We start from the raw sequence: 21,093 nt of genomic DNA on the forward strand, positions 1-21,093 counted from the left end.
CAATGTGTTTCAGATGTATATTCTCCGTCGGTCTACAGGAGGAACATTCACTCTCACCTTGACGCAGCTCAATGAATGTATGAATGTTACCAGAAATACTTCTTCCACATTTAAATATATTTTTTTCTAAGAGGATGCGGCACAAAAAAAGACATCCAGCCAAAGAAATAAAAAAAATCTGGCATTTAATGGGTTAAAATCGTGACAAATCAGTTTTTTATGATCAAGATTTTAAAGTTGGGGAAAAAAAGAAATTATTATTGACACGTACTTGACTTTACCTTTATCATTTCTTTTTTGTTTTGTTTATTAAAAATGACAATGGACATTTAAAGAAAAGAAAAAAAAAGGGAATTTAATGAATTAAAATCCTGAAAAAAACGACAGGATTGTTTTGAAACGACAATAAAGTCGGAAAAAAAGAAAAGAAAACCTGGGAACGATTATATATATATATATATATATATATACTTTTTTTAATAACAGTTACATTTCCATTGAAACGTGATACACAACAACGTGTACGATGCTCTGGAGGCGGGGCTTCACTGTCCGAGCCGCTGCTCACAGGCGCTGTAGCGCCGCAGCGTCGCCAACAAATCCTCGTACGCCAAGTTCCTGTGCGACGGCAGCGAGCTGAGGAAGGACGCACACATCATCATCGTCATCATCATCACGACACTTCATTACCCTGAAGCAGCTGTGTTCCACCAACGACTGACTTCTGGCTAAGCCCCGCCCCCCCCCCCCCCCCCCCATAGCTACTGTTGCTAACGAGGACAAGATTGATATCACAGGACTGGATTGCTGAGATTATAAAAGACAATTGGAACAAATGTGGACGTCTTTAGAACGATTTGGCTTCCGGTAGTGATGATGTCACCAATGTGTCTGGGGGCGGGGCTTAGCCAAAGCCCCACCCACAACAGGTCGTTTCTTTCCCACAGCAAACAGCAACGTGTTTCCCAGAAGTTTAAGGTTTAAACGTGAGGAGAAACTCCCTGCTCTGTTATGACATCAAGCGGGACCCCTGGTACTCCAACCTGTAGATTACAGTTAGTCGCCGCTACCAGGTACTTTCCTGGTTCCTCCTCGGCCCGAGGTTCTAAGACAGTAGACAACGTGACGTCGGCAGAGGGCAGCCGCTGATTGGCCGGCGTGGGACGACACAAGACGGCTTGTTCACCCGCCATTTTTTTTAAAACCAGATCACAAGCACAACGCTCACGAGCTGCAGACGATTCTCTGTCTGGTGGCGACCAGAGGATTCAGCGACGCGCTACGAGTATCAGGAGGTCTCCGAGTCGCGATGTTTCGGATTAACTGGTTTCCATGTTAAGTGGTGACCGGCTTCCTCCAGCGTCTCCTTTTCACAGCAGATGTTAAAAACCCGACCAGAACCAGTAGCTGTCCTGGAGAACGCCGTTTAGCCACATTCCCATTAAAGTTTAAAGTTTGTTTGTCTTATTTACCATCAGCTGCTGGGAACGGCTGGTGGCAGAAGTCACCAGTTAACACGGGCACCAGTTAAACCGAAACACCGGACTGTGAAGCACGAATGTCACGATCCACATTTTATAATATTATTAATAAATATATACTATTCAATTAATCATTTGAGCTGATATCCAATGCACCATCGCTCCGCATCATATCAGGGTGGTTACTTGAGCCCGACGGGGGAAAACTGCTGACTCCGCCCACGCCGTGGGGGGGACGATATTATAACAACGACCAACTGAGGCTGAGTGGAGTCGGGTTCAGGAGGTCACGAGTGGAAAAGCGCCAAACGTGAGGCTGAGGACCGGAAACCTGCAGCTTACATGAATTCGGAGAGTCTGATGTGCCACGGCAGGAAGCCCAGCGTGCTGTTCACCGGGCCAAACTTCACCACCAGATCCGGATCGGGGACGTTCTTCGATTCTGAAACGACGTCAAAAAGCGTGAACGTTTGAGAGGCGTGCTCCGGAAAAGTTCTGCAGACGTAGAGCGACGTGAAGACGAGGCGAGCAACTGCATTACTAACTGCTACGACGGCGGTTTTCGCGCCGTGGGATGAAGGTTTACCTCTGAGGAGGACGTCGAGCGACGACACGCTGATGTCTCTGGAGCGGCTCTGCTTGTTCTCCACCGAGCGGCAGAGCTGCTGAGCGGCCTGGACGATGCTCTGCTTCCCGTCGGCAGGGCAGAGCACCTTCAGAGTGGGCCTGCAGGACACTACTGCAACACACACACACACACACACACACACACACACACACACACACACACACACACACACACACACACACACACACACACACACACACACACACACACACACACACACACACACACACACACACACACACACAGTATCCTGTCTTAATGCACATTAGATGCGATTGTCCGTCTTTTCTTGTTCTAGTTTCAGATGAAGCTCCGACACAAATCTACGCCTTTAATCTCACGTTATTTTTTACATTTCAGTCGTGAACTTTTTTATGAAAAGAAACTCGGTTGTAGTTCAAAGACCTCGCGAAGCCAAGCTAACGTTGGCAGCTGACAGATGTGAGGCGGAAACAGGAAAGCTTCAGTATAAAAACGTGGACAAGAGACAAGCTGAATTTACACAAGAAAGACAAGTCTGTAGCAACTTAATGCTAACGTGTAGCTACCAGCTGAAATAAACATGTAGCCACCAGCTAACGCTAAACGTATAGCAATCAACTAACGCTAAACATGAAGCCATCAGCTAATGCTAAACATGTAGCCATCAGCTAATGCTAAACATGTAGCCACCAGCTAATGCTAAACATGTAGCCACCAGCTAATGCTAAACATGTAGCCATCAGCTAATGCTAAACATGAAGCCACCAGCTAATGCTAAACATATAGCAATCACCTAACGCTAAACATGCAGCCACCAGATAATGCTAAACATATAGCCACCAGATAATGCTAAACATATAGCCACCAGCTAATGCTAAACATGCAGCCACCAGCTAATGCTAAACATGTAGCCACCAGCTAATGCTAAACATGTAGCCACCAGCTAATGCTAAACATATAGCCATCAGCTAATGCTAAACATGTAGCCACCAGCTAATGTTAAACATGTAGCCACCAGCTAATGCTAAACATGTAGCCACCAGATAATGCTAAACATGCAGCCACCAGCTAATGCTAAACAAGTAGCCACCAGCAAATGCTAAACATGTAGCAATCACCTAATGCTAAACATGTAGCCACCAGCTAATGCTAAAAATGTAGCCATCAGCTAATGCTAAACATGTAGCCACCAGCTAATGCTAAACATATAGCCACCAGCTATTGCTAAACATGTAGCCACCAGCTAATGCTAAACATATAGCCACCAGCTATTGCTAAACATGTAGCCACCAGCTATTGCTAAACATGTAGCCACCAGCTAACACAAATGTTATTACTAGTTTAATTTAAACTACAAACAACTTTCAACATAAAGATTTTAAGAAAATGAATGAAGACGATGTTGTAAATATATTTATTAAATTAATCTTCTCTTCTACCAGAGACCAAGACGTGATTAAAGTCAATAATTGTTCCCGTCAGATTAACGACTTGATGTCCAGGCAGGTTGATCTAAAGTCTAAACGTGCTTCACCCAGGAGAGGCGGAGCAGCGTCATGCCTAACACCGGTCAACAGGTGGCGCCGCTGCGCTGGAGTCTCACCATTGTTCTGGTAACTGTTGACGCTGCCGCTGAGGAAATCCACTCCGTACCTGGACCCGTCCACACCCAGCAGCTCCTGCTGCTGCCGCACGATCTCCTCCAGCAGGCGGGAGTTGTTCTTCCGGAAGAACCCTGCGGAGGGGAAACCGAGAAGAGGACGACAGGATGAAGCTCCGGCGAAACAAAGCCCAGGAGGTGAACAGGTGGAGGAAGGCAGGAGTTAATGTCCCGGCTCACGTTACGGCACCTCATAACCCAGTGTGTTCGAGAGGTGAAACCAGATTGTTCTGGAAATGATAAAAGACGACAAGCTCGGACCATCGACATCGAACTGCGACTGGTGATCATAAAGTTTCTGTTTCTGAACTGAACAATAGGAAATTCAATCAGTGTAAATGACGAATCTCCAAACATCCGGAGCTGCAGCTGAAAAACACTTGTTGCATTTCTGGATGAGGAATACAAAACCGTGTGGGTGTGTGTGTGTGTGTGTGCGCGCGCAGAAGTGTAATTGTGTGTCAAGTACTTTATTCATCACACACGTGCGTGAAGATGTGTAAGTGTGTGTAGATGGTGTATGAAGATGTATATATGTGTGTGTGTGTGTATATGTATATGTGTGTGTGTGTGTTTAACAAACTCATGCTTCAGTCACATGATCGGACTAATCATCTTCTCCTGAAGTTCAAGTGGAAAAAAACGGATCAAATCAGTGTCTGCAGGAGGGAAGTGACCATTCCCGTCCCGCCGCAGCTGAACGGACCGGACCGGACCAGACCGGACCGACCCACTGCGCAGGACTGCTTCCCCAGAGCTCCTTACCGTGGTTGTCATACACGCTGACATACGAGATTCCCACCGCCATGCACCACACCACCAGGCTGGCCAGGTCCGTGTAGCTCGGCTCTTCCTCCGCCACCAGTAAGCCAATATGGACCGGCAGCTTCTCCAGGGACTGGCCGTCAGCGAGCCACCGGGAGCGGCGAGCCTCGGTGCGGCCTCCGCCGAGCAGCTTCGGCTTCTTCTGCTGGAAGCCCGCCGGGGCTGCCGGTACCGTGAGGGCGGCCGCGGCGCGCTCCCAGAGCCGGCTCTTCAGGCTCGGAAGGCGGGGACGGAACCAGGACAGCAGCGCTGTGTGGACGTGGAGCAGGAGATGCAGGAGCCGCCATAGGAAGGTGTAGAGCGGCGCCATGAGCGCCGCCATGATCCCGACAGAGCTCCTCGCCTCGGCTCTCATCGGACTGATACTTTTGATCAGAAATTATATTTATTTTGAATTTACAATCACAGCCGCCTCCAACTCACTCCGCCTGCCGCCATCTTGCTTTCCCCCTGACCTCTGAACCCTCAGCGTGTCATCCACCGAGCTCAGTGATTGGATAACACGAGAATGACGCGTAGGGGCCAGTTTGTGCACAGCACAGCCTTGCCGCCATCTTGGATGAGGACTAACCTCTCTCTCTCTCTCTCTCCCTTTCTATCTCTCTTTTAAACGATTGCAACACACAACAAACATTACAAGAAATAGAACAACACAAACACGCAGTATGAGTCTCCTTAAAAAATATAAAGCAAAGGACATGACTCAATAGTTGTCACAGCTTTCTTAATATTTGAGTCACTGTTTTTAAATATAGTTAGATTTATTTCAAATGCTTTGTGTTAATCAATTCAGCCTAATGAATGTACCATTTTTCTAAAAATGCCAAGTTAATAATATACAATTTTGTATGCGTTTTCTTTTCTATGCTATGGATACCAAACAATACAGCTTTCCAGTATGTCCGTCTATTTTAACAACAACAAAATGGGTTGAGTCCAAAACCTCTGAGAAACATTGCCAAAAACCATGGATGACAGTCTCAGGAAACTCATCGACGAACACACAAGCCTTTTATAAAATTCAGCTGATACTGTTTAGCAGGATAATATCTGTGTATCCACTCACTCCCCTCACTTTATTAGTCAGCAGATACCTATAAGGTTGACTCCAGATGTTTACACCATAGCAGGTCAGGGACAAACCCAGAGGCCAACATTTTTACCATCGTAAACCTCGGGAACCCGTGTAGCATCAGAATAATACACTCGTAACATGGATGCAATGCTAAAACTTAAGCATAAGTGAATTAAATGCTGATTCGCCTATTGGTAAGACACAAAAAAGACATTATACCCCCTAAAATGAACAGGGCTTCATGACTAAACCTAACTCTCTCCCTTAAATATCCACAGTTACCCTGAACACCAGTGACATAAGGGAAAAATAAGTAATACAAAGGAGAAAAAAATAAAAACCTATTCGAAGTTATTCTTAATTATTTCTGATTTGTTATTTTTCCATTGTAACCATTATTTTAAATTTCAATTTTTTTTTTGAAGTACAAGAGAGATTTACACAATTTTAAGTCCTCGCTGAGTCAATCCCATAATAGCACTCCCAGAAATGAAACACCTATATTTAACATTAGTTCTCACACTAGTTCTTTTAAAGACACCCAATACTCTTAAATTATAATGATTTCCTCTTAAAAGTAATTTTGAAGACCGGTTTATTTTTTGGGTTTTATGTATACAATATCTACAAATTAACAGGCAGGATTCTATAAATGGAGTTCCTCAAACCCAGACAGACACACTGGATGGGATCTTCTGTTAAAACTACAGACTGCTGTGTTTAGTCCATTTATACTGTTTGTTTAGTGACAAGAACTCTCTGGTAAAGTCTCCAATGGAAACTGCAGTGGATAGCAAAAACCCAAAAGTCGAGTTGCATTTGATAAACGCCTATAAACCCCATCATGTATCATAACTGTGAGAGATACAAGTAAAACCAGGGGAAAATGTGTCGTGAACTTTGACTTCTGAATATTTTCACTGTGAAGACTTCAGTGGATACTGGAGAAGAGGATCCTCATCCAAGATGGCGGCCGCGCGAAGCCCTACTAATCAGCAGCAGTAAATGTAATGTCGTAGGCGAAGAGGAGTCTGTGTGTACCTAAACATATTCACAAACAAAAGTACACGCATATGTTTATCTGAAAAAGTAAAAAAAAAACGAAAAACGCACCGGAAGTGGGTGTTCTTTGGTGAGATAAAGGAAGTCTACTGCCATCTAGTGTCTTAAAAGCGAATTACAACCGTCCACACTGAACCCGTTAGAACAATCTTTCATTCATTTTGAAGGTTGATCAACGTTTCACAGCTCCAACATATTATTCTATGTAAAGTGGTTTATTCTCTGCCCCCCAAGAAAGCTGAACGAACACGCGGAACATTTCCACAGAATCTTTATTGAAGCATCAAGCTCGTAGCACAGATATATTTAGCACATCTTGACAATCCAAAGAACGGCAAAAAGAATTAGAACAGCAAAGTTTCTCATTTAGTACATCCTGCAACTGCACCCTCTCGGCCGACTCTCCTTCCTCAGAAGACTCACAGTAAAAGGAAAGAAAAAGCCAGAAAGTTATAGGAACACGACGAAGTCTGCTCTGAACAAACTCGATTCGGTACACTGGTGTTACAACAAAGTAAAAGATCTGGAAGCTGAAGGAGTTTGGGGGTGGGGGTGTGGGGGGTGGGGTGGGATTGGTCCGCAGCAGAAATACAAAATGCTTTTTGTATAAAATTCCACCATTCAACTGCAAAAACGGCTTCGAGTTCACTGTATATAAAAAAAAAAGGAAATAAAATATAAAGGAGAGCAATGATCCACACCAACAAGGCAAAAAAAAAAAAAAAGAAAGAAGAAAGGTACTTAAATCCAAAGACGGGGCTCTGATACTCCAAGCAATGCTAAGTAACTCCGTGAAAAAGTAGTAACAGGACTGAACGGTGACTGCGGGAGACACGGGGGGGGGGGGGGGGTTGTATCGGCTCAGGTTGGTCCTCGGGGGCAAAACGACCGTCTTCCAGCAGCGTGGGGCTTCTCAAAGGGCGTGGGTGTGATTCCTGTGTCAACACTTGATAGGATTTCATATTGAAATGTGGCAGAGCTTTAAATACACACAACTTATTTAATTTCAGTGCAAAAGATTGTCCCAAAAAAACAAAACAATTAATAATGTTTTTCAGTCCTTTTGTTTCTGTAGATGAGGATTGATGTGAAATCCCCTCCACGCTTTGAGAAGCGCCGCGTTGCCGGCAGGAAGCCACGGCGCTACGCTACTACGCTGTCGAGCTCTGTGGGGTGGGGGTGGGGGATGGGGGGGGGGGAGGGACTCACAAAGAGAACTGCTGGGGGAGTCACCTTTTTCGGAGCTGCGTTTGTAAAAAAAAAAAAAAAAAAAAAAAAAGTTGCAGGTGGGCCACAATAAATTTTAATAAATCGGCAGCTTATGGCGGTGGTTACATGTGGAATGATCCGGGGCCGCCCTGGCATGCTCAGACTGGCGGTTCTCCATTGTGCTGCTGCACGGCGCTGTATGGGGCGGCGAGGGAGGGAGGATGGATATTATGTGGCTCAAAAAAGAAAAACGCTTTGCTGGGCAACTAAGCAAAAAGTGTGCGATTCATTCGGTCCCATTGAGAGGATGCAGGCTGCGGCCAGGAGGGGGGTGGGGGGGTGGGGGGGTGGGGGGGGATGGGGGGGACGCTCCTGGACCAATACATTCAGCTGAAACCTGCTCTGCTCACCGGAGGACTGTACATTCAGATCGGGGGGGAGACCTATAGAATCAGTTTCAGGAGATCTACACATTGGATGGTCTTTGGGGGGGGGGGGGGGGGTCACCTGGAGCAGCGCCAATCTGAGCATGTCAGGGCCTGGGGCTAGTGTGGGCGGAAGCCCTGTCTGTGGGGGATGAGGGGGGAGACTTGCAGGGAGGGGCCTTGCCGGAAGGCGGCGGCGGCGGCCCGCCTCGAACAGAGCGTGTTTAATTCCTCTACATGCACTTCAAGATCACAGCAAGAGTGAGCTAGAATATCGAAACGGAGAGAAGAGCTTTCATGCAGGAGATCTAAGTCACGGGAACGACGATGCGAACGGCCGGGCGGTAAAACTGCGGCGGCGGCGGGGGGGGGATGTAGGGAGAGGGAGGGGGAGTGAGGGGAGGACGACAAGCTCTCTACGGAAGGGGGGCGACGGCGGCCGCGGGGGCGGGGCCCCGGGAAGCCGTCTTTCTTGCGCCGCTTCTTCATGGTTGACCCTCAGCTCTGCTGGTTCTGCTGGCGGGTCTTTGTGTAACTTGTGAAAACAAAATTGTAGTCGTTGAATTGGGCCAGCTGGCGGTCGAGGCGCTTGTAGCCCTCCAGCTTCTGGGCGGAGGAGAAGACGCTGCGGCATTTGGAGCTCTGCGGAGAGAGGGACGGATTTAGGCCCCGTTTCCACGACGACGAATACCATTGTTGCCACAAAACTTCCTCCACTGGTCCGTTCACACGACAGCGGTTTTTATTCTCGCCTGCAGAGACCTCGCAACTCTCCCTGCTACAGAAGCAGCGTTGCGTTCACATGGAAATTAAAATTGACTCAGTTTGTCTGAATTTATGAGAATTCTCTCATAATCATGAGGCAGGAGGTCCTTCGGCATGCCCGTTTCCCACCACGGTCTACCAGAGCTTCTGCTCGGAATGAGACGCACCACTGCGTCATTAATGCAGACAAACTGAAGCCAGTGTTTTTTATAATTTGGTCTCTCATAAAAATCCAAAAAACAAAACCAGTTTTCTTATTTTTTCCTTTCAGAGAACCATTATCTTTTCATGTCAATGCACCGTAGCGGTTCGACCCTGATTGGGTGAAGTCAAAGAGCGCCACCGGTGGAGGGGGGAAAGAACTGCAGCTCGCCGCCCGACACTCACCTGATTCACAAACAGCGTCGTCACAAACTTTCCCGGCTTGAACACCTCCACCACCTTCCTGACCAGATCGTCGTAGGACGTCTGGGAGAGGTTGGTTTCAAAGCTGACGTAGGAGAACTCTGGCTCGGGGGTGATGTGGATGGTCCAGTAAGTTCCCTGCGGGAAGGGGGGGGAGGGGGGTGTGTGTTAAACACTCGTTCACTCAGAGCGCCGGCACAGACCGAAGCGGGTCGCAGGTACTCACATCAGTCTTCATCCCATTCATTGAATATCCACACGGGTTGAACATTGTGGCGTCAATCACAGAACCTGGGATCAGGTCACGAATTCCACTCATCTGGAAGGAAAAGGCCGAGAGCAGCGTCAACGCCGGGCCGAGACGCCGCTTAAACCACGACAAGCACTTGAATCATACGCCAGCTGCCGCTAGGGACGGGTAGCTTTCACATTTGAACCGACACCAGTACCTGGGAATAGATACCGGTACTTTTATTAAAAAAAAAAAAAAACCCGGCTCTAGTAACTTCTACTCCTTTCCCTTCTAGGAACGTTGTGTGGCGACGCTCCACTGAGGGGAAACAAGTTTAAAACAGAGTAACGTCTTCAGCCTGGAGAAACATCCAGCAGCTTCAGAGTAGAAGTTTTCCCACCATCTTCTTTATTTTTCTTAACGCTTCCTTTTTTGTAATCTCTTAATTCACTAAGTATGCATTGCGCAACCTTTATTTTCTTTTTCCTTTAGTGTAAAACACCCCATGTTCTGCATTTGCTTTATTTATTTTAAAAAAGAAATCAAAGGCATGTCGGTATTTTAAGATGAAAGTGTTGTATTTGTTGTTAAGTGGTGCCAAATGCTGTGTTCAAGTCCGGCTCGGAAAAACGCCTACTCTTCCTCTCTCAGTCACATTGATGCGTTTAGGTACCGAAATAATGGTACCGTTTGATTTTACGCGAGTCAGCACACGATAAAAGTACAGAATTGGGTCGGAGTAATGAGATTACTTACACGAGTGACATCACTTGCAGAAACACCATCTTTCATGTAGAACTGGTCCATAATGGCTGGTTCGAGGTCACTCATCAGAACTTCCAGCGTCTGATCGGCGTGCTTGTTCTCCCAGAACTCCGGCAGGTCCAGGGTAAAGAGGTACCTGCAGACACAGGCCAAGCTTCGTCAGGTGGCGCCGAAACCTTCAGCGCAACAACGGCTCGTCACAGCGGAACCACAAAATATGTTTAACCGTAAACTCTTAAGACTCTTTTTCTTAATCATTATACTTTTTAATTGGAATTCTCAATAACCCAAACAAAGGACGCTCAATGTTTCCTTTAGAATCTCCTTCAGCCTAGGAACCACCGACACTCCCTTTAGAACCTCCTTCAGCCTAGGACCCACTGACACTCCCTTTAGAACCTCCTTCAGCCTAGGAACCACCGACACTCCCTTTAGAACCTCCTTCAGCCTAGGAACCACTGACGCTCCCTTTAGAACCTCCTTCAGCCTAGGACCCACTGACACTCCCTTTAGAACCTCCTTCAGCCTAGGACCCACTGACACTCCCTTTAGAACCTCCACTGACGCTCCCTTTAGAACCTCCTTCAGCCTAGGAACCACCAACACTCCCTTTAGAACCTCCTTCAGCCTAGGAACCACTGACTCCCTTTAGAACCTCCTTTAGCCTAGGAACCACTGACGCTTCCTTTAGAACCTCCTTCAGCCTAGGAACCACCGACACTCCCTTTAGAACCTCCTTCAGCCTAGGAACCACCGACACTTCCTTTAGAACCTCCTTCAGCCTAGGAACCACTGATGCGTCCTTTACCAAAGAAGACCATATCAGGCTGGAATGAGAGTCATTTCCCGTGTGTCCATGTCGGCTCTCGTTTTAGTTGAGATTTGTTTCATAATTAATCTCTTTTTTTGTTAACAAAAGATGTTTTGCAAATAAAAGTAAACATGCCTTAGTTCAGTTACCGCACCGCTACATCAGAATAAGAAGTTTGATTCGATACAGTATTAAAAAGGCAAGAAATTTGTGTTGATTTAACAGAAATTAGAAATAAAAACATCATTGTGGACCGAATACCCTAAATCAGATCAAATCACGAGTCCAGTTAAATCTCAACGTTCATCGTCCGTGGTTAACATGTGACGCAGAGTTTCAGGGACAAACTATTGAACTTTCTACCAGTTTCGTATTTGACATCTTGAGCCTCCGGTTTATCTGGTGCGGCAGCAGCATTCTCACACAACAAAGAGTCCAAATGATTCTGATGAACATCGAGATGACAGACGTCAAATTCCTGAGCCTCACGTCTGCTCAGACACGAGGTGACTCACGTCCGTCATTGAAAGGTCTGATGGAATCCGACGGCCCAGCCCCATCGAGCGCTAAAGTCAGTTCCATACGCTCCGCTTTGTACACCGATATGGACTTTCACCCCGTTGCTACATTTCAAGGTTCAAGTCAATACGCGTCCCGTAAAGTCACGATCTCGAAAATAGAAAATACACAATGAAACGTGGCTGAAGGGCGGAAAAAAAAAAAAAAAAAAAAAAAAAAGGCCGGACACCAAATTTTGGTTCATCTGTTCAAGCGCCGCAGCCCCGGCGGCTCCGAGGATCACAGGATACGTACCAGCAGTCAGAGTTCAATCGTCCCATACAGTAGGCTGCACCGTCTGCAGGAAGACAGAGACCAGAGACACTCGTTTACATTTCTAACCGACAGTTCCACCGCAGAGACATTTATTCAACGATGTCACATCGGTGTCAGAGGTTAAACAATGTTGGATTCAAAGGGCATTTCCCCCAAATCCAGCCTTGGGTGTGAATTTCAGCCAGTCTAAAAGTCCCTCTAGTGGTTCTACTGAGAACAGGCCGTTTCTGCATAATGAGCTGGTTCCATCCACATTCCTCTGGAAGATCAGCGTTGCCAGATTGGACGGGTTGCCACCCAATTGGGACTTCATGGGGAATCAGTTTGCGTTACATTTTTTCTTTGTTTATTTGACTTGTTCTTTATTGCGCATAATAGTTTTAACATGAGATTCTCCAGAGGTTGAGATTTGGGCTGTTTGCCGTTTTGTTTCTAGGGAGGCAGGTTTTACGTTGTGTTTTGGCTGGAAGCAGCGAGTCAGATCTGGCAACCCTGGAGAAGACATGGCTTTAGGGTACAAACAGCTAACGTTTACAGTTGATTTATTGTAAACAAACATGTTTCTGTCTCGGAGAGAAGAGCTTCCCGAGGTTTCAGATCAAGTGGTTTCCCTGAACTCGAAGGTCCACTACCAGAGAAAGTGGTTATTTCCCCGTGTGACATCACGAGGGGAAAATATTTGAGTCACATTCACTAAAAATCGTAACAAGCAAGCGAAGGAGATGACAGACGTTCCTCACTGGCCTGGTACACACATTACTGTTAGAAAACCATTAGAAAGTGAATTTTACATCATATTGGATTTTTAAGGCGTTTTTTTTTTTTTTTTTGGTTTAATGAACAAGGAGGCACGGGGACGACAAACACGAGTCTCATACTTGGAAAAATCTGACTGAGGAAGTCCACTTCCTCCTGGAAGTTCCGATGAGGGAACTCTTGATGGGTTGGCTTCATAAAGTTCTTGCGAGAGTAGAAGAAATTCTGTAAGACAGCAGGGAGAGACCGGGTGTCTAGCGTCCCCGTGATCAAGCAAGACGACACAACGGACAAGGTGTGGGTGTGTGTGTGTGTGGGGTGGGGACACGCATTCTCACCTCGATGGCGTCGAAGCCGCAGTACTCCCTGGCTAGTTCCAGCAGAGGCACCAGTGCTTGCAGTAAGAGGGTGGTTCCGCATGTCTTCAAAATGAAACGTCTCTTGGAGACAAACATGCTACTCTCACTGCGAGACACAAGAACACAGGAGGGGTTAAACCGGCCGAACAGCTACTTACACTTTCTGCTCCGGCGTGGGAACAAGCATCGGTTTATGGATGTTTAAATTCACGCTGGAGGAGCCGACAGACTGTAAGAAGGGTTCGGTTGTGCCGAGCCAGCAGTTTGCAACCTTTATGACCAAAAGAGACACTTTTGCTCATTTTCCAGCAAATCAACTTTACCTGGAGCCACAAAATACCTTTAAAATGAGGCGAACACGGCTTAAAAAGTTTTATATGTACAGTAGATCTCAGAAAAAACTCATGTTGCATTTATGAAGTTTCAATAACAATTTAGGAAATTGGAAACATTCCCCAGCTGGTTTCGTACCTGATTGTAGAAGTTTCATCCTCCTCTGAGAAGTTTTCAGACATTTTAGAACAGATTATTAATCCCAGAGGGAAATTCCTTCTATAGATTGTAAATATTAATACGTACAAGGATTAGCGGTGACCCTTGATCACAGAAAGAAGGAAATTAACCAGGGAGGAGTTAAGAGTCTTGTGGCCAAAGGAAAGAAGATTTTAGCCATTTTATCTCTTTTCTAAGCAGTTTGCTCGGCTCTCTGGAATCATGTTCTTTCCATTTTAGTTATTGTGCCATTTTGATCCAAGAGATAAAAGTGATTTTGAAAGTGACTGGTGCGTGACAATGTTCATTCAGGTGCAAGTTAGTGAAAGTGTCAGGCAGCAACGTTTAAAAGGGCCAAAGTGGTTGCAGGCCCCTGTGCCAAGCCGACAAATCAAAAAGGACGTCCCGGTGTGAATCTCACACCCGAGGACGCAGACTGCTGCTGTCAGCAAGCCGCTTACGGCGCGGTAATCCCGCGTGCGAGGACGGCGCGCACACTCACCTGAGTATATAAGCTTCCTGCTTGTCAGTCTTTGTCACACTTATGATCAAACAGTGCACATTCTCCAAGAGTTTGTCCCACTCAAACCTGCGGGAGAGGGAACAGGGAAAACATCGTCAGCCGGTGGGACTCAGAGTCTGAACTGAAAACACTTGGGAGCGTCGGTAGAGCAACACGTTTAAAAAGCTGAGCGTTTTAATGACGCAGCTCCGCAATCATTCATTCACTAGAACGGATTGGACCGTCTTGTACCGGCTACGCATCGTCCAAGACATAACAATCGTGGAGACATCATTGAACCTGTCTCACGGTGTGACGTAGGACCAAAGACAACCTGCGATAAAGACCAGACGGCGTCGGAAATTTGGAGGCGATGGTGACGCTGCTACGACCTGCGTCAACCAACCAACCAATAGAAAGGCGGGATGAAATGACTGATCAGTGTGACACTGGCGCAACGGTAAACCCAAATAGATGATGTGTGGATACAATGGGGTGGGGGGGGGGGGGGGGCATAAAACAGTCTTGGGGATTTGTCTCCAAACAACAGAGACACGGGTTGTGCTCATGTGACTCGAGTTTTGCTCGCCAGTGATGGCCAAATGAAGCACTTTGTTTTCCAACTCCACCAGATGGCGCTCTTGGGTTGACGATCGAGGCTAAAAGACAGGCAATGAAGTGTGCTTTAAAATGTTTGTTGAACAGACAGCGCCATCGAGTGGCTTCAGAAAACAGTGGTTCATGAAGCTTCTTTTGGCCGTCACTATCCGTTTTGTGAATGGATGCCGCGCGCCGTTCACGTTTTGTTCTATGTCACTGCGACCCGCGTCCATCTAGGCTCACTCTAGAAGCAGATTGGACGCACCAGGAAAAGAATTTGTTTGTTGATAACGGTTAAAAACAAATTCTCAACCAATCTGTTCCAGCAGCTGCCAGCGTGTGGCAGTAATGAGCCAACTGTGGCTATAATCTACTGGCACAGCAGGATAATCAGCCAATAGTTGACCTGCTGCTCAAATGTCGCCCTAGAAAACGGGAGAAAAGAGAAACACCAGGAGAGAAAAAGTAATCCAGTGTGGAAGCACTTCACACTAAATCTACAAAAAACTGCGACAAGGTTGAGACAGCAGTTAATATTCATATCCAATTATTGTACATTAAGCTCCTGGTGTTTCTTCAGCCGTTTCACAGGAATTATTGAAATACCCAATTCTCATGTTGTTTTTCTTCATGAATTTATGTTTTTATTAAATTACCAGGCCAATAAAGGCTAAACAAAATTTTGAACAACTAAACGATAAATCAAATAAGCGTTGCAGCCCCAGTGTGCGCGCTCTTATTGTGATGAGATGAATTGTTGCACAACATCGGGCCGCCCTGCTGCGCCCTACCAGTTCCAGTTAGCCTTACTGCGTTCGTCTTGAACGAACAGGACGTCGTGAAACGAGCAGCAGCCGGCAGGCGTTAATTACTTGCCATGTTTGCGCTCTGTACGCCAGAAGATTTGCATAAGGAACAAGTTTAGCAACGCCGGTCTGACTTCAGCATGAGCAATCTTCTGGTATTTTCAGGAAAAGTGTTGACCTGCGTTTCAGGTGATCGGATTACATGTTGCAACCCCCGAAAGACGGGCGTTAACAGGGACGCATCCGACTACACAAGCTCTGTAGTGAGAACAGCATGCCTCAAGAATTGTCACATATGATCTGATCAGCTGAAACGCACGTTAACGCCAGTTCTGACCAAAGAAAGTAAATTATTTACTTTAAAGATGCAGGCGTTACAGGATCGAGCCTCTTCCCACCGATTGCTCAACACTGACGGAGGCCGTGGTGTAACTGAAGTGGGAGAGTTGCACCTTTACATTTACTTGAAAACGTCCTCGTAAGCCCCGACACAAAGCAGCCGACCTGTCAGGTCTAACTGGCTTCGTTACGCTTTAGTGGGACAAACACGTGAAGCACAACTGATGCTGAAGATCTGCTGTCCATCAGCTTCACAGTCACATGTTGGCCAAGGCTTCCAGACTCCGACGTCGCGCAACCTCACAGCCACAAGACGTTTCGCTACCAAACAAGAAAGACACCTGGAGACACTAAACGCTTGTACCATGAAAATGACGCAGGTTAGAAACCTTCAGATATCTACTTCACCCATATTTACCATCTCCATAGTCATTTCATGCGTTTCCCCTCAATCAAACATACAGATGAACCAGCGTCGCTGGAAGTCTTTACATTTTCAATAAAGGCTTTTATTTGGAAAATCCGCCGAGGAAATAACCGTTGATGTCCATATAACCTCGTAGGAGCTTTAGGTTTCACGTGCAGCAGATTGCCGACTTCTACCAGCCGTGAAGAAGGGGAGGTCCTCCAGATTCCACAGAGCCAACCTGCTGGCGTCTCTGACACTTTCTCCTAGTGACCAGAAGCAGAATATAAAACGGAGCGCAAATGTCCGACCTCTGTCGTTCAAAACGCCGGGCCGTGCGTCGTCTCCAAGCGCCAAGCCGACGCTCCACTTCACAATTTCACACGTCAGATGTCGGAACACGCCGGCTTCGTACCGAACGGTAGAAGTTACCGGAGACCTCGGCCGGGTTCCGTCTGACCGAGCAGCGCAGGCTATTTCTGGTGGCTCAGCGGGATCAGGTTCTCCCCTCAGACAAGGAAGTTCTCCCTGAAAAGAGCAGATTAGGTTCCCCAAACCCTCTTAAATGCGGCGAGACGACGACAGGGCGGCAAACTGTGCCACATGTGTGGATGTGAAACGGTCGGCCGACCTCTGCTGCTCAACGGTCACAAGAGGCAGCGACGCACGCAACGCGAGTGAGCTCCACATTTGTGAATCAGATGCCCTTGTGGACTTATTTGGACATTGGCTGAAGTCCAGCGAGCCTGATCAACTGACTGTGTCCCTCTGAGCTGATAATCTGCCCTCTGACGGGATATTAATACCAGTGTGGACACACATTTCTCCTCTCATCGCAAAAACATCACTGAAGTGTCTTCGTGAATGCTGTCGAGTCGTTTTTTTTCCCCCACGTACCAAAGACGTGAAGACAACCTGGAGTCAAATAGTGGGCCGTCCTGACACACCTGCACTCGCCTCATGTTTAACAACTAGGTGCGACAGTAAATGAGCGGTTGTCATAGTCGGCAAGATAAAAATGGAATGTGTGCCGACACTTCAACTTTACCCTACTGATCTCCAGCTTCTCAAAGTCAAGAAACGTGTGAGGTTTAAGGCAAAAAGTCACAGTGAAGTCTGAATGTCTTGGGAGCACATACATCAAGGGGTGGGGGGGTGGGGGGGGTAGGGGAGGAAGACCCCGGGACCAATCAGAGGAGCTGGGAGGGGAGAGCCTGCATGACTGCAAACGTGACCTGGAGCACCACTGATTCTCGTAGTGTGGGACTGAGTCAGCATGTGGGAAAGAAACCATACTCCCAACAACACTCTGCTCAATACTTATCTGCATAGAAACCTTAAAGAATCCACTCCAATTAATGCAAAAAAAATAAAAAATAAAATACAGAGCCACGAAAAAGTTAAAGACCAAGTCAAACTTCTGACTTGGTCAGGATTGAGGCCTTTCTCCTCTGAATAGTGTGAACACACCAGCAGATGTTGTGATCGGGTCCAGGGTTCTGGTGGTTCCGGTCTCGAGGCAGCAAGACACGAGGGTGAGAGACCGACCACATGCTTCACGTCCTCTTCCTCAGGCGGAAGATGAGAGGCGGGGGGGGGGGGGGGGGGGGGGGGCGCTGTCTCCCTAAACCACTCGGATCTACACTTCTATAAACCAGAGAACCGGGCATGTTCGGGGAGGGGAAAGTCCATTTAAATAAAGGATCAGAGAAGAGTCACCCGCAGCACGAGGCAGGAGCAGGTTCACCATGCAAACAACCGAGGACTCCGATTTCTAGGGGGAATAACCGAGTTGGTTAAATATGCTTTAATAAGATTAAGAAGAAAAAAAAACACGTTGTCAAGCACTTTATGTCAACACCCGGGGGCTGAGATCGGCACACGGGGCCTGAGAACTCCCGGGTGAGGAATGAATGACTCAGCGTGGAAGTGGCTGTGTTAAAGGGGGAGGTGGCCATTTTTGAATGACGACGTTAGCACTTGATGGAGGCTCCGGCCTGACTCCAGAGTCTCTCTCCCGGACTGTTTCCAGGCCACAACACGAAGCACAGTCGGATTTGCTATAACATGTATATTAATAAAAAAAAAAAACACATCACCCGGAGGGCGAGGGAAGTCAGCCGGGCGTAAAGCGCGAGCCTCCTGCCGCGGTTTGCACCCGGAGAGAGACGCCACACCGCGGACGGGAAAGTAACCCACCTTGGGATGGTGCGGAGGTCCCCGGTTCCTTTGGTCTCATCCTGGCGAGAAAACCACACTTCCAGCAGCTTCTCGGTCCCCTCGAAGAAATGTGCACCGTTATCTTCCATCATGAGACGACCGACAAAAAAAAATTATATATATATAGAGAGATATATATATCAAACGTCGCTTGTAACGTTCACGGATTAGTTAATCCTTCCTCGACCGGTTATAATTTACTGAGGTTACAGTCCTTTAAGCGATCCAGGTGTTGATTTTCTTGAGTTTCCGTCTTCCCTTTTGCAGAGAATAGCGTTAGCGAGTGCTAGCTAATATCGCCGGCCATACTGTGTAAAGCGCTGAGAGACGAGCGCGCTCCGGTTTTATACCCTGGCTCTGCGACGTCACACCAGGCACAAGCCAATCCGGCGGAAGGGCCTCGATGTCGGATTTGTGATTGGCCGAAAGGCCTGTCAATCATACATAAACCAGCGCGTCTTCGCCTCACGTTGGTTTGTGTTTGTGTTTTGACACTTTACGCATAATTTCATGTAATAGCGCCACATTGTGATGATATTTACAGTCTAGGAACATGCGTTTGACATGCACCATTAAGACTCTTTTATTTTCTGTGTGGTATATCTTTTTTTTTCTGTCAATATTTACTCTGACAACTACTTTGTTGTTACCACAAATAAATACACAATCCTGACTCCAAGTGACCGACATAGATCATATTACATAAAGAATATTGTGACAAAACAGTTAGAGCAACAAAAATATTCCAGAGGAAATGTTGTATGCCTGCCTCACCTGTGACGCTGATCTCCCTTCATCTCCTCCATGAGGTGCCTCTCCCATCCACTTTGTATGGGAAAGTTTTAGCTGTTTTTACGGGATTCATTCAGAAATGTTTAACCGAATCGTCAGCAAAGGTCACAGCGATCTATTCCCGAACAAAAGGCCCATTTTGATGTGCTTCTTGTGTCCGTGTTTCAACAAACGGCAGAAGAATAAATGACCGCCAAGGACAGATAGATTTCTTTGAGCCTTGTCACTAAGGCAGGCTAAAGACATGAATTAATATTTTTTCTATCTATCTATCTATCTATCTATCTATCTATCTATCTATCTATCTATCTATCTATCTATCTATCTATCTATCTATCTATCTATCTATCTATCTATCTATCTATCTATCTATCCATCTATCTATCTATCTATCTATCCATCTATCCATATATCTATAAGACAGAATGAGGACAACAGAATTGAAGCAAAAGGGGTTAAATACACAAAGCAGCATAAACAGAATTTATATTTGTGTTACTGATCAACGGCAGTAAACAGAAAGGTCTTCAACTATCTCCTAAGACGGGAGTGTCTAAATGTAAAGATTTCAAAAAACAAGCACATTCAGCTTAATTTGCTGTGTTTGTGTTTTGATCACTGCACTTTTTCATTTGGAGACATAGCCGCTGGCTTGCTTAGTGTCACTGCTAAAGTGTGGTTTTTAAATTGTGGTTATCTATAGATAAACATGCTGTCATTTTAGGGTCCTGCTCATGATTAATTTTTTTGCTGTATGTGGGCCGTGATGTAAAATGAGTGTGACACCGGTGTCCCAAAAGACCCAGAGTTTGGAGAAACCAGGCAGTTTTCAGCAAAAACATTCAAAATGTTCAATATAATTTTATTCTGCTTATAATTGATATTATTTTGTCCAAACGTGACCATTTTGACAGCATAAATACATTTAAAATGTTTTGAAAACAAACAAATCTATATATTAATGCATAAAAAATTATTAAAAATAAATTAATTAATGGAAAACAAGAGATTGTTGAAGCATCACGTTGGCTTCCGCTACCTTTTGGTGAAAGGTTATATGATGATCATATATATATGATCTTTCCTGCAAAGATCATGTAGATAGATAGATAGATAGATAGATAGATAGATAGATAGATAGATAGATAGATAGATAGATAGATAGATAGATAGAATTAGATATATAGATATATAGATACATTTGCGCCAGATTATTACAGATAAGATAACATAAGATGAGCTAAGATACGATACGCCTTTATTTATCTCACCTTGGAGAAATACACAGTGTTGCCAGTACACACACAAATACACACATACTTGACAGAAAAAAAAATAATACATATACAAACTATGCAAACCTCAGTGTGAAAATACACAGATCTCGTGCACAGTAATGTGAATGACAGTGTTGATATTTCAAGTCTGCTTTTGTTTTGGGCTTCAGCTGCTGATAAACACCAGCAGCAAACTCAACGTGCGTACGCAAAGTGCAGCAAACCGCAGCGACAAACGCGCGTTGTAGTTTTTATCCTCCGCGCGCGCCCGGCCGGGCATACGAGGCGCCCACCAAAAACAAACTGCATTACCCAGCATGCCCCGCGCGCCAATTAGAAACGTCAACGAGCCAGTGAACATTAAGCGGAGCAGACCAAAATCCCA

General features: G+C 46.1%; 2 protein-coding genes across 3 annotated transcripts; both read right to left on the reverse strand.

Moving 5' to 3' along the window:
- Window positions 1-169: 169 nt before the first annotated feature.
- On the reverse strand, window positions 170-5,051 carry nus1 (NUS1 dehydrodolichyl diphosphate synthase subunit). 2 transcript variants are annotated; one of them, XM_080491132.1, is made up of 5 exons: window positions 4,517-5,035; window positions 3,695-3,826; window positions 2,068-2,220; window positions 1,824-1,923; window positions 170-636 (listed from the first exon to the last, which is right to left on the reverse strand). In XM_080491132.1, the coding sequence occupies exons 1-5, from the start codon at window positions 4,929-4,931 to the stop codon at window positions 546-548; spliced, it is 891 nt and encodes a 296-aa protein (XP_080347258.1). In that variant the 5' UTR covers window positions 4,932-5,035; the 3' UTR covers window positions 170-545. The 2 variants fall into 2 exon arrangements, with proteins under 2 accessions (XP_080347258.1, XP_080347257.1); XM_080491131.1 differs by having other exon boundaries at window positions 427-636; window positions 2,068-2,217; window positions 4,517-5,051.
- A 3,659-nt stretch (window positions 5,052-8,710) lies between these two features.
- On the reverse strand, window positions 8,711-18,867 carry amd1 (adenosylmethionine decarboxylase 1). The gene is made up of 9 exons (XM_080491397.1): window positions 18,619-18,867; window positions 14,269-14,355; window positions 13,254-13,380; window positions 13,038-13,140; window positions 12,139-12,181; window positions 10,506-10,650; window positions 9,744-9,836; window positions 9,500-9,655; window positions 8,711-8,989 (listed from the first exon to the last, which is right to left on the reverse strand). The coding sequence occupies exons 1-9, from the start codon at window positions 18,729-18,731 to the stop codon at window positions 8,846-8,848; spliced, it is 1,011 nt and encodes a 336-aa protein (XP_080347523.1). The 5' UTR covers window positions 18,732-18,867; the 3' UTR covers window positions 8,711-8,845.
- Between the last annotated feature and the right edge of the window lie 2,226 nt (window positions 18,868-21,093).

Source organism: Lipophrys pholis, assembly GCF_963383615.2.
Source record: "Lipophrys pholis genome assembly, chromosome: 21".
NCBI lineage: Eukaryota > Metazoa > Chordata > Actinopteri > Blenniiformes > Blenniidae > Lipophrys > Lipophrys pholis.